This window comes from Macaca fascicularis, chromosome Y (genome assembly GCF_037993035.2).
Source record: "Macaca fascicularis isolate 582-1 chromosome Y, T2T-MFA8v1.1".
Taxonomy (NCBI): Eukaryota; Metazoa; Chordata; class Mammalia; order Primates; family Cercopithecidae; genus Macaca; species Macaca fascicularis.
Genome location: NC_132903.1, coordinates 4,358,014 through 4,371,698, shown reverse-complemented (window position 1 = coordinate 4,371,698; position 13,685 = coordinate 4,358,014). Strand labels below are relative to the sequence as shown.

General features: G+C 37.6%; 1 protein-coding gene across 35 annotated transcripts in view; it reads right to left on the bottom strand.

The window, feature by feature from the left end:
* Positions 1 to 3,906: 3,906 nt before the first annotated feature.
* The window catches only part of USP9Y (ubiquitin specific peptidase 9 Y-linked), a 211,552-nt gene continuing 201,773 nt past the window's right edge, over positions 3,907 to 13,685 (bottom strand). For all 35 annotated transcript variants that reach the window (XM_074030450.1, XM_074030458.1, XM_074030467.1 and 32 more), the window contains 4 exons: positions 8,265 to 8,421; positions 7,912 to 8,124; positions 7,094 to 7,189; positions 3,907 to 5,450 (listed from right to left, as the gene is read on the bottom strand). In XM_074030450.1, coding sequence (XP_073886551.1) covers positions 5,298 to 5,450; positions 7,094 to 7,189; positions 7,912 to 8,124; positions 8,265 to 8,421 — 619 coding nt within the window. In that variant the 3' untranslated portion in view covers positions 3,907 to 5,297. The remainder of the gene's footprint in view (positions 5,451 to 7,093; positions 7,190 to 7,911; positions 8,125 to 8,264; positions 8,422 to 13,685) is intronic.

Below are 13,685 nucleotides of genomic sequence, written 5' to 3'. Positions count from 1 at the left end.
GAAACAAAACTGAGGAACAGTCCTAGAAGTCATATTGGATATGTTGTCTCGGATTCATTTTATGGGGCTTATAGGTACTCAGAAGATTCATAGGAAAGGGAAAAAGGAAAAGGAGGGACTGTGAATCACAGACTGATTCACAGAAAAGAGATTTTCACAGAAAAGGAAAGGAAAAAGGGCCCTAAATAAATCTGCACAATTTATCTCAGTTTCCACGTATTTAAAAAGCCAGGAGAAAAAGATAACAATAAGAAACTTGCCTTTGAATTGTCTGGGTAGTTATCTGACGGATAGATGAATCGAGATGAAGATTGACATAGGGTCAGGACATACTGATTTGATCCAAGACTGGGGACCCAAAGCACATATATAGATGAAATGTGCAGAGGATAAATATTTTTCTGGGTTTCAATGCCATGGGAATACCATGCACTGTGATTCCAAGACCTGGTGGGGACTACAGTTAAGAGGGTAAGTGCATCCAACAGTGATTAATTTAAGGTGAATATCTGCAAGAAAATTTGAGATGAACAAAGTTTGTGATGTGGTTTGTCTGACTGTGATGGCATGGGCCTATCCAACTTCTCCAACTTCTCCCCAGTCTGGCTCCATCATCCACGTTGGACAGCAGTGGCATGATCATGGGTCACTGTGGCCTTTACCACCTGGGTTCAGGTGATTCTCTAACTTCAGCCTCCCACGTAGCTGAGACAAAAGGCAACTGTCACCACATCTGGCTCATTGTGTGCAGAAATGTGGTTTTGCCATGTTTCCCATACTGGTCTCCAATTTCTGGGCTCAAGCAATCCACCTGTCTTAGTCTCTTGAAGTGCTGGAATTATGGGCATGAGCCATTGAGCTCAGGCTGTGCTACTTCTTATAGTAAAATAGAAGGCATGAAATTTGCCCTCAGGCCAGTCTTGATTGATTACATTAAAATGGGAACAACTAGAACTATCTGTGTCATAAAAACTGTTGAAACAGTGTAGGATACATTGTGGACAAAAACAATAAGACCCCAAACAAAAAACTCTTTAATTAATTTAATTAGAAACCAAAGGACTAGTGCTGAATTATCTAGAGTAAGCTTTTTGCGACCTAGAAGAGTTGATGGAAACAAATCTGGAATAACGTAGTGCTGCATGTACCATCAATAGTGTCTGACATTCCTTTCCACAGTACAAAAGAGACTATAGGATAGTGATATTCATTCATCTTGCAAATGTTTTTCTTTGTCTCAATCTTGCAAGAGTCAACTCCATGGGGAAAAGATCCCAACTGACATTTACATAAGGTGACTATCATAAGTTGGTTATGAGAGATCTGGGCTTGATGCAATTCTTGAATGTAATACTACAACATAGTGAAGATGACATGTTAAAATCTGAAACTGAACAGCAATCTAACAGAGACTTTATATATGTTGATTCACAGGACCAACAAAGAGAGATCATAAATCCAGCAAAGATCCAGAGATGCACCCAAATGGTGGAATTCTTAGAAAAACCTGGAAGGATACATTGTGACACTTCACAGGTGACCTAGAATGAATTTCTGTCATTACATACTCCTAATCAAAAAGGAAGCCCAGCATTTGGTTGAATAGGATTTTGGGGATTCACATTACATATCTGAAAATATTTCTAGCTCCTTTCAAGAACACTACCCAAAAGAAGTTTCATTTAAGGGACATTATGTTAATTGAAAAAATCCAGGAAATATAAAGACCAAGTATTGCATGTTTTCATTCGCAGACAGGAAATAAAAAGTTGATCTCATGAAGGTAGAGAGTAGAAAGATTACCATAGGCTGGGAAGAACACTGGGCAGGGGAAGAGATAAGTTAGTTAATGGGTACAAATACCCTAAGAAGGAATAGGTTCTAATGTTTGATAGTATAGGAGGAAGATTATAGGTATGAATAATTATATTTCCATATAACTGCAAGATTAGATTTGGAATGTGCTCAACACAAATAAATGATACATGTATGAGGTGACTAATACACCAATTACCAATACACTAATATACCAATTAATGATTTGGTCATTACTCATTGTGTACATGTATCAAAATATCATTTGAACCTTGTAAATACGTACAATTATAATGTGTCAACTTAAAAAAAGAGAGTGGGGTCTATTTAAATAGGAAATTGCACTAAGACACGCCATGTCTGAATTTCAAAAAGTGCTGTCAATATTTTGGGGTCTTATAATTCACATTCTGACTCTGGAAGGGCTTGCAGGTTCTTAGGCAGACTGAAGCTATGGTTAAACAAACAAAAATACTGCACATGCCACTCTGCAGCAATAGCTGGGAATTTTGGACCAGGAAGTTCCTGGATGCCAAAACACGTGCCATTTGAGAGATAATTACTAACTTGCCTTGCATTGGTGTAGCTTGCCTAGACAAGCTAATTATTAGCTTGTCTTGCCTGCTTCTGAGACTGAAGACCATAAAGTAATCCTAAAACCTGAAACACCCATAATGTGTTGCATGAATTAAGAAAACATTCTAATGAAGAAGTGCTCAGAAGAGTTCCAAAATAACATGGAAAATGGGTTTACACAGGAACATGTTACCAGGAAATTGCAAGGAGGTTCTCATCATGTTAAAGAGCAGGTAGTCTTTTTCCTATGATCAAGTTTGGAACCACTTCAGGAACTACTGCATCCTACTGTTGCATGGACAATACCCTTTGAATAGCTCCCTACTGAGCAAGAAAGACCTGTTTGGTTTACAGATGGCAGTTTCAAGGGTGGCAGCCTTTCATAGAGACTAGAAATGAAAAGACTGATTGAAGATGGAATAAACAAATTAGTTTAATGGTTGAACTGCATGTTGTTTTCTTATGAGTGTTAAAAAATTTACAATTTTTTTTAAACACTGCATTTGTTTGAATTCTTGCCAATTCATGAGTAGTGACTGATGGCTTGGCCACAACGACAATGGAAAACTGAACTATTAAGCAGATGCCAGCATGTGACACAGCCCTTTGGAAAGTACAAGGTGGAATTTAAGGGGTACGTTGAAGAAGGATATGTTGACATCCACCTGAAGAACCCTCTCCAGGATGATGGGGAGGTGATTAGAACCAGCAAGTTGATATCCTGGTGGATTCGCTTGAGGTGGCCACGTTATGGAGATGAAGCAGTAATGCACATGGGGTGAATCTAGACATATTCCTCTTGTACTCTGTGAGGAACAAAATCCCAAGATATATTTCTAAGCAAGAAGTGAGACCAGACCGCAAATAACTATGGCCTGAATAGGAAGGAACTTAACATAGCTGGATTACAATGGACCAATGGCAGTGGCCTTGCCAGGGCATTAATGGGTCCTGACTACTGTATTTGCAGAGGTCAATGATAATTCTTAAAATACTATATATATAAAAAAATTATAACCAATTTGGGCAAACGAATTGCATTTCTTCATAGCAACACATTCCAGGGTCTATCGTATCCAACAATGGGCAAAGAGCTATTACATCAAATGAACATATTACATAGGTTACAGAGTGGTAGTTTGGGAGAGTATGAGCATTTCAAATATTCATTGTATAAAACAGTTCAACATTTGCTAATTTGGTATTCATGGTGACTTTATAGAATATGTACTACTGTGAATAACAATAATCAACTATGTAAAAATGTGTCAAAAGCATAAAAATGATTAAGCTAGAAAATTTTTTTTCAAGGTCAATATCTTAATGTTTTTTCTTTTTCTAGGTCCTTAGTGAAAGGCCAAGGGCCAATTTTTTTACGCATAAAAACTCAATGTGTCTGAAATGCTGAATTCAGTGTCATGCCAAGGCATGCCATGCAAGTAATTAATTTAAATGTGTAGTCCTTAAGAATACTATAAGAGAGTAAAAGAAACAAAAACACACAACAGGACAAAATTCTTCTTAAATTTTATTTGTGAATTCAGCAAAATAATTTCTATAAAACAAAACAGCCAAACTTTTAAATAGTATAGGATAGGCTGTATCTATTTGTAGGTATATTTGGTTTTTAAACAGGTTCCAAAATATTACACACATTCAAAATTTACCAATTCTCTTTTAAATACAGTATTAACTCACAGGTTTCTGGAATCTCAAAACAAATGTTTATTCTAAAATTGTACCTCAGAATTATATTAAATAAGCATGAGCTTATATCTTAATTAAATCTATCTAACAACAAGAGTTTTAGAATAATGAAATGACAATTCTTTCTTTCAAGTAAAATTGTGACTAAGAATTCAGTCAGACATCTTGGTGCAACGGTACTTCAAAGTACTATGGATTCTTATGATGTACACTTCACTGGGATCAAAGCAAAGTTTTAGGAACTTCACTTAATAAATTCTATGTTAAAAAAAAAATCCCAAGCACACCAAATGCAATCTATTATGCTCCACACATTCTGACATAGGAAAATTTTGTGTATTGCTTTTAATATTTTACAATTCCTATTATTGATACTTTGATATTCTTTAGCTCAAGAAATTGAACTATCAAACATTAAATGTGAAGAACATGTGTGCAACGAAAAACTGCTTGTCTGTCACATTTTCTCCCGATTTTATATTTATTCTAGGTGTAAGAAATAAAAGCTCTTAGCAATACAGCTGTCACTCTGGGCAACTACTGTCATTCATGTAATTGTCCTCTTGGCTACACAGAGTGTGAAGCCATGCTAATTGTTCCAGCACAAGAATAGCTTTAAAGTAGTTAGCCTAAATACCAGAATAAAAAGGTAATGAAAAATATCTAGAAATGTTACACTGCCAATTTTCCATATCAATCTTATAATTCAAAAGTGACCACCAGTCTTATATATCCAGGAAAAAAGGATTAACAAAAAACTATTGGTGTAAACGGACAAAGATGGGCTCTTTTATGTTCCCTTTTTTGGGGGGAAGTGGGTAAAGTTGATCAAACTGCACAAAGCAGACAATATCAATTGCACAATGCAGTGAACATAACAAAAAATAATTGTGTGATTGTGTAGATCTGACTTGTTTTCATCAAAAAAAGTTTCTTGCTTAAGAAGTAATAGTCAGACATTAACATAGTATATGTACCTTTGTCATTTATAGATTAGGACCAGTCATTTATTACAAAACACTGTACACTTCCCCCTGCATGTGTCTTACACACTGACAAGTTGCAAATTACTGCAAACGAGAGCGAATATGCTCTCTACTCCATGTTGGTTTGGAATAGTTTATCTAGTTTTCAATACTAGCCAGGCACAGAGAAAGTTTGGACTATAAGGCCTTAGTGCGTGGTCATAAAGGAAGCAGTTAATTATGTGCTTTTCCCTGTTCCTTCATCTGAGGTGAGGATCCTTCTTCATTGACTTCATAATTTTCTTGTGTTTGTTGGCCAGTTTTCTGAGGGTTGTTCAAGTGATGTGCTGCTGGTCCTGTATATGGCTGTCCATGCACATGATTATTCTAAGGGTGAAAGAGACCAGCATTGTAACACTTTTCAGATATTAACCATTAAAAATTTAAAACATGGGGTAAATTTGGTCAAAAAGTAGATATTTTTAAACCTGGATCTTTAGAAAAAAAAAAAGAACTTACAATCTGATTTTTATGTTTGAAGAAAAGTATATGAATAAAGTGTTTTGAGAAAGTACACACACATAAATGTAATAAATGTATTAGCTTCTGATAAAAATTCATTTCACCTCCACAGAGAATGTATTCAAGAGTCTTGGCCGGGTACGGTTGCTCTCACCTGTAATCTCAGCACTTTGGGAGGCCAAGGTGGGGGGATCACAAGGTCAGGAGTTCAAGACTAGCCTGGCCAACATAGTGAAACCCTGTGTCTACTAAAAATACAAAACTAAGCTGGGCATGGTGGCACGTGCCTGTAGTCCTAGCTACTTGGGAGGCTGAGGCAGGAGAATGGCTTGAACTTGGGATGTGGAGGTTGCAGTGAGCTGAGATCATGCCACTGCACTCCAGCTTGGGCAACAGAATCAGACTAGGTCTAAAAAAAAAGTCTTGGATGGCCAATTACTGTGCTAAGCGGAAAGGTTTTCCATGTGTTTTCCGCAGAGCAGCAACACTTGGAAATCTGTAAGAAATCCCAATTCTTGGCCAGGTGCGGGCACTCACACCTATAATCCCAGCATTTTGGGAGGCCAAGATGGGCAAATCACAAGGTCAAGAGATTGAGTCCATTCTGGCCAACATGGTGAAACTCTGTCTCCACTAAAAACACAAAAATTAGCTGGGCGTGATGGTGCTTTCCTGTAGTCCACCTACGAGGCAGGCTGAGGCAGGAGAATTGCTTGAACCATGGAGGCGGAGGCTGCAGTGAGCCATGACTGTGCCACTCTACTCCAGACTGGTGACAGGGTGAGACTCTCTCAGAAAAAGAAAAGGAAAAAAAAAAAAAAAAAAGAAATGCCAATTCTTGAGCCCCACAATAGCCCTATAGAGTGACAATTTCTGGACCCTGCAATTGCTGTTCTCAATCACTGCATTTACATGATTATGAAGTACATTAAATTTAAGAATAAGAACCACGGCCTTAAAATGACTGCATTAGTCACATTTGTGGCTAGTCTTCCCAGAATCTTTTCCCAAATATACATGTTTTGCAAAATAAGTTATTACAAAGTTTATCTGTATTTTTCCTAAGTTATATTTTTTCAGTTAACCATCTATTAAAGCCAGTCAAACTGAATTTTTACTGCCACTGAATCTCAGATACTTTATGCTTTAACATTTCTTCAACTATTACTGAAATATCACACAATTTTATTAACCATAGCAAATAGCAAAAGGGGGTAGTACCTGGTTACAAAGAAAATACCACAATGGCAAAATAAAACATTAACTCATTCCAACTAACCCTCTACTGATCATCTTGTCAAAGCTGTTCTAGATAATTTATTACTTTACAGTCACAGTAGATCTGTCTCCAGTCCATGTTGGTTTGGAACAGTTTATCTAGTTTTAAATACTAGCCAGCACAAAGAAAGTCTGAACTTTCAAAATATTTAAGAAAATAATAATTGAAGACCTTTTAAGTAAAGCATCAAACTGGGTTTGGGGGGACAAAAATGAAAAATCCTTTTTACCTGTTGATACTGACAGCCAGGTGAATGAGGATATAATGGGGCATCTTCTGATGGAGAGGGCTCATGCTCATCTGGGGCATCCTGGTCATCTGGCTCCTAATTTTAAATATTTAAAGAGATTAAGCATTAGATTTTAAAAGTAATTTCAAGTTTATATTTAATTTCCTTCATTTAGAATAAACTTTTAAAAAATGCACAAAGCTGGCCTCTTTAACATCTTTGTATTTACTGCAAATATTTTAAAATATTAAGAAACAAGCCAGGTGCAGTGGCTCATGCTTATAATCCCAGCACTTTGGGAGGCCAAGGCAGGCGGATCACTTGAGGTCAAGAGTTTGACACCAGCCTGGCCAACTTGGTGAAACCCTGTCTCTATTAAAAATAGAAGAATTAGCCAGGCATGGTGGTGGCTGCCTGTAATCCCAGGTACTCGGGAGGCTGAGGCAGGAGAATCGCTTGAACCTGAGAGGTGGAGGTTGCAGTGAGCTGATATTGTGCCATTCTGCCAGCCTAGGCAATAGGGTAAGACTCTGTCTCAAAAAAAAAAAAAAAAACAAAGACAAAAAACAAAAGAATATCCGAATTCTCTTAGATATGTGATTTTTAGACACCTTCACAGAAGTTTTTTCCAAAAGGAAACTCTTTTGCTAACTTAAGATCAAACAAATCAAGCTAACCATTAAAGCAAACAAAACTGCAACATGATTTTTTTAAGCACAATATTAATAAACATTGGCCTACACATTAAAAAAATACTTTTCTTTTTCCCATTTCTATCTGCTGTCCATTAGTGGCTTTTTTTTTTTTTTTTTTTTTACCTCTTCTGGACAGAGTTCACAAGCTTTTGCAAGTGTCATCCTAGCACTATGTGATCTTTCTAAGAAATAACCATTTGATGTTTCATTGCTTTGTACTGGAGGAGACCAATTGTGGTAAGTATACTGAGGATTGCCAGTATATGGTCGTCTTTCAAGTTCATCTCCTAGCCATTCCACTGCCCAGGTCCATTTTCTTTTAAGATCTCCATTACCCTTCAGAAGAAAATAAAACTATTTAGAATTTAGAATGATTTTCAGTATCAGCTTAAAATGCGAATTAAAAATTTTCATGATTATTTCCTTACTTGTGACAGACGTTTCTACAAATTTATAAGAGAAAACAAAACCCTCACCTGTAAGATTTGGTAAGCAACAGGACAACTGCTAAATAGAGCTACCATACATTTTATGCACTGATACGCTCGTTTTTGATAGTGATTCTTTGAGCGCTGTATTGTATCGAACAGCCCATCTCGGTCATCTGGAATTCCTTTAAGTGCATTATGAATCCTAAAACACAAACAGATGTAAAAATTTGTGATATCCAATAGTAACTAACATTTAAGTGCCTAATTATGTGCCACTTAGTACATGTTTTTGATGTAATCATATAATCTAATTAACATTAGAGTTACTTTCCTAAGTAGGTAAGAACAAATTAAAATTAGGAACACTTAACAAATGAGAAAAGAAATACAGAGAGCACAAATAGCTTGCCAAATATTACCGATCTGGCAACTTGAACAGCTGGTTAGCAATCTGACTTAAAAGTCTGAGATCTTGCCAAATTACCAATCCAAAATGCTTTCACTAAAATTACTAAGAACAAATTAAGGACAATGATGCTACATAATTTTTCATAGTTTTTTCCTTTCTTTTTTCTTCTTCTTTTTTTTTTTTTTAAGAGAGAGAATCTTGCTCTATATCCCAGGCTGGCCTGCAGTGGCATGATCATAGTTTGTGGCTCACTGTTGCCTCAAACTCCAGAATACAACGAATACTTTCACTTCAGCCTCCCAAGTAGTTGGGATTACAGAAACACAACACTGTGTCCAGTTCACCACATTATTTCTACTAAAGCTATTAAACAGTCTTTTAAGACTACTTTAGTTAAAAAAAACTTACTGATTGTGGAATAGTCACGTAAATTGGCAGTATAAAATTAACTTGAATTCTGATACTATAAAAACACATACATGATGCGTAAAGCAATTTTCACTGACAATGAAAAAATCTGCCTGATTTGCTAATGATCAATTATTTTATTTCAGGACTGCCTAACTACAACATATTTACACAGCCAAATGTTCCCTGTTTCTCCTTAATAGTCAATTTAAAAACTTGCAAAGGTTGGGCGTGGTGACTCATGCCTGTAATTCCAGCACTTTGGGAGGCCAAGGTGGGTGGATCACTTGAAGTCAGGAGTTCGAGATCAACCTGACCAACAACGTGAAACCCCGTCTCTACTAAAAATGCAAAAACTAGCTGGACATAGTGGCGCATATGTGTAATCTCAGCTACTTGGGAGGCTGAGGTTGCAGTGAGTGGAGATCACCCCACTGCAATCCAGCCTAGGCAACAAGAGCAAAACTCTGTCTCAAAAAAAAGTTACAAACAAAAATATGCTTGCTTTCTTTTGTGTCATTACCTACACAGAAAAATAACTTGAATTTCTTTTATCTCTATACCATGTATCTTACTTAACAAAGTATTTTTATATTCCACGTCAGATATCAGGTGTTTTTGCTTGCTTCAGAGACATTTATAATACAAATTTTGTTTGAAAAGGGCAAATTTTGAAATCTAATCATTTCAGACAAAAAATAACATGGATACACTTCCTGCAACACTTATGACATATATATTCCATTTTCTTATTCTCTTACAGTTTATAATGAAGTGATAATAACAGTGCTTGGCACAGGCACACTGCAGATGTTGATATATATCTATTGAATACTGTTTATTGAACAAACTCAATATTCATTATACAAAACATTTCAAGCTTATGTTCATAAGGACGATATTTTGTACAAAAATCCGCTATTTTTCAACATTAATCCAACATGTGTACCTTTACTATAATCATTTCCTTGGATGAGACAAGAAGGCTAAAAATGTGATTTAGCTAAATTTAGAGCAACTACAAGATGTACATAGTTGGCTGGGTGCAACTATGTACACCTTGTATATGTGTAATTCTAGCTCACACATGTAATTCCAGCACTTTGGGAGGCCCAGGCAGGCGGATCACGAGGTCAGGAGATCTAGACCGACCTGGCCAACATGGTGAAACCCTGTCTCTACTAAAATACAAAAAATTAGCTGGGTGTGGTGGCACGTGCCTGTAGTCCCAGCTACTAGGGAAGCTGAGGCAGGAGAATTGCTTGAACCTGGGAGACGGAGGTTGCAGTGAGCTGAGACTGTGCCACTGCATTCCATCCTGGTGACAAAGCAAGAAAGAGTCTCAAAAAAAAAAAAAAAAGAAAAGAAAAAGAAATCACATAGCAAACAATATTTGTCTATAAATTCTTCCAAACACAGTAAAACCTTCTTAAGAAATAAAAAATTAGAACGCATTAAAACAAATGGGATCTAATATAAAACATTACTGATCTAATGCCACTTTTACATTATTTGATCTGCTTGATGATGGACTGAACCACAATTTGAGAATTTTAATTGTTGAAATCTAATATTTTCAGTTCTCTAAAATTCACAATTACAACGATTTACCTTTAAGTACTGTGTTCTGCAGCTTTGTAATAAATGTGTTTTCAGGTTCTTTTGCTTATTATTATGTCTAATGGGTGTGTTTGTGTGCATGTGTGTGTATGTTTGTGCGCGTGTGCGTGTTGTTTGTGTGTGTTCCTAAAACAAGCTAGTATATTAATTCTCAAGAGAAGAGTTAGAATTTTCAGGCAGAGTTAGGCAACTAATTCTATGGTATAATTCTTAAGACTGATTTTACTGAAAAGAACATAACTGAGGATTCTAGGCGTATGTTTACAGACCTGTTAGTAGCATAATCTCAGTTCTGAAAAACTACTACTCTGATTTCTTATATACTAATAAAACTACTTAGAGGAGATAATTCTAGAAAAAGTACCTCATAATCTTAAAATATTAACAGAATTTAAGGAGGTATCAAAAGCCTTACTGGGTTCCTTAAAAAAATAAAAACAGTAAATGGAAGACAAAACCTAACATTAAGTATGAAAGTAGAACATTAAGAGAAAAGAATGCGATGGAGAAATAGCAACAGCTCTGATCTGCAGCTCCCACTGTAACTGATGCAGAAGATGGGTGATTTCTGAATTTCCAACTGAAGTACCTGGTTCATCTCACTAGGACTGAGTGGACAGTGGGTGCTGCCCACGGAGAGTGAGCCAAAGCAGGGCAGGGTGTCACCTCACCTGGGAAGCTCAAGATGTCTGGGGATTTCCCTTTCTTAGTCAAGGGGAGCCGTGACAGACTGTACCTGGAAAAATGGGATACTCCCACCCAAATACTGTGCTTTTCCCAAGGTCTTAGCAACTGGCAGACAACGAGATTCTCTCCCATGCCTGGCTTGGTGGGTGCCACATTCACAGAGCCTTGCTCATGGCTAGCGCAGCAGTGTGAGACTGAACTGCGAGACAGCAGCCTGGCTGGGGAAGGGGTGTCCTCCATTGCTGAGGCTTGAGTAGGTAAACAAAGCAGCCAGGAAGCCTGAACTGCTTCTGCCCGCTGGCTCCACCCACCACAGCTCAGCAAGGTCTACTGCCTCTAGACTCCACCTCTGTGGGCAGGGCTTGGCTGAACAAAAGGCAGCAGACAACTTCTGCAGACTTAAATATCCCTGTCTGACAGCTCTGAAGAGAGCAGTGGTTCTCCCAACACGGTGTTTAAGCTTTGAGAACAGACCAACTGCCTCCTCAAGTAAGTCCCTGACAGCCATGTAGCCTAACTGGGAGACACCTCCCAGTAGGGGCCGACAGACACCTCATATAGGTGGATGGCCCTATGGAACGAAGCTTCCAGAAGAAGGATCAGGCAGCAATATTTGCTGTTCTGCAGCCTCCGCTGGTGACACTCAGGCAAACAGGATCTGGAGGGACCTCCAGCAAAGTCCAACTGACCTGCAGCTGAGGAAACTGTTAGAAGGAAAACTAACAAAAGAAAGGAATAGCATCAACATGAACATAAAGGACATCCACACCAAAACTCCATCTATAGGTCACCAAAGACCAAAGGTAGATAAAACCACAAATATGGGGAGTAACCAGAGCAGAAAATCAGAGTGCCTCTTCTCCTCAAAAGGATCGCAGCTCCTTGCCAGCAATAGAACAAAGCTGGATAGAGAATGACTCTGACAAGTTGACAGAGGTAGGCTTCTGAAGGTAGGTAATAACAAACTTCTGCAAGCTAAGGGAGCATGTTCGAAACCATTGCAAGGAAGCTAAAAACCTTGAAAAAAGGTTAGACAAATGGCTAACTAGAATAAACAGTGAAAACCTTAAATGAACTGATGAAGCTGAAAACCATGGCACAAGAACTTTATGACCCATGCACAAGCTTCAACAGCTGACTGGATCAAGTGGAAGAAAGAGTATCTGTGACTGAAGATCAAATTAATGAAATAAAGCAAGAAGAAAAGATTAGAGAAAAAAGAGTAAAAAGAAATGAACAAAGTCTCCAAGAAATATGGGACTATGGGAAAATACCAAATCTAAGTTTGATTGCTGTACACTTGAAAGTGATGGGGAGAACGGAACCAAGTTGGAAAGTACTCTTCAGGATATTATCCAGGAGAACTTCCCCAGCCTAGCAAGGCAGCCAACATTCAAATTCAGGAAATAAAGAGAACACCACAAAGATACTCCTCAAGAACAGCAACCCCAAGAATGTAACTGTCAGATTTACCAAGGGTAAAATGAAGGAACAAATGTTAAGGGAATCCTTAAGGTCGAGTTAACCACAAAGGGAAGCCCATCAGATTAACGGCAGATCTCTTGGCAAAAACCCTACAAACCAGAAGACAGTAGGGACAATATTCAACATTCTTAAAGAAAATAATTTTCAACCCAGAATTTCATGCCCAGACAAACTAAGCTTCATTAAGTGAAGGTGAATAAAATCCTTTACAGACAGGCAAATGCTGACAGATTTTGTCACCACCAGGCCAGTCTTATAAAAGCTCCTGCAGGAAGCACTAAACATGGAAAGAAACAACCGGTACCAGCCACTGCAAAAACATGCCAAATTGTAAAGACCATCAAGGCTAGGAAGAAACTGCATCAATTAATTGTCAGAATAACCAGGTAACATGATAATGACAGGATCAAATCCACACCTAACAATATTAACCTTAAATGTAAATAGGCTAAATGCCCCAAGTAAAAGACACAGACTGGCAAAATGGAGAGAGTCAAGACCCATTGGTGTGCTGCATTCAGAAACCCCATCGCACATGCAAAGACATGCATAGGCTCAAAATAAAGGGATGGAGGAAGGCCTACGAAGCAAATGGAAAGCAAAAAAAAAAAAAAAAAAAAAAAAAGAAAAGAAAAAAAGCAGGGGTTGCAGTCCTAGTCTCTGATAAAACAGAAACTTTAAACCAACAAAGATCAAAAGAGACAAAGAAGGGCACTACATAATGGTAATGGGATCAATTCAACAAGAAGAGCTAACTATTATAAACATAAATGCACCCAATACAGGAGCATCCAGATTCATAAAGCAAGTCTTTAGAGACCTACAAAGAGACTTAGACTCCCACACAATAATAATGG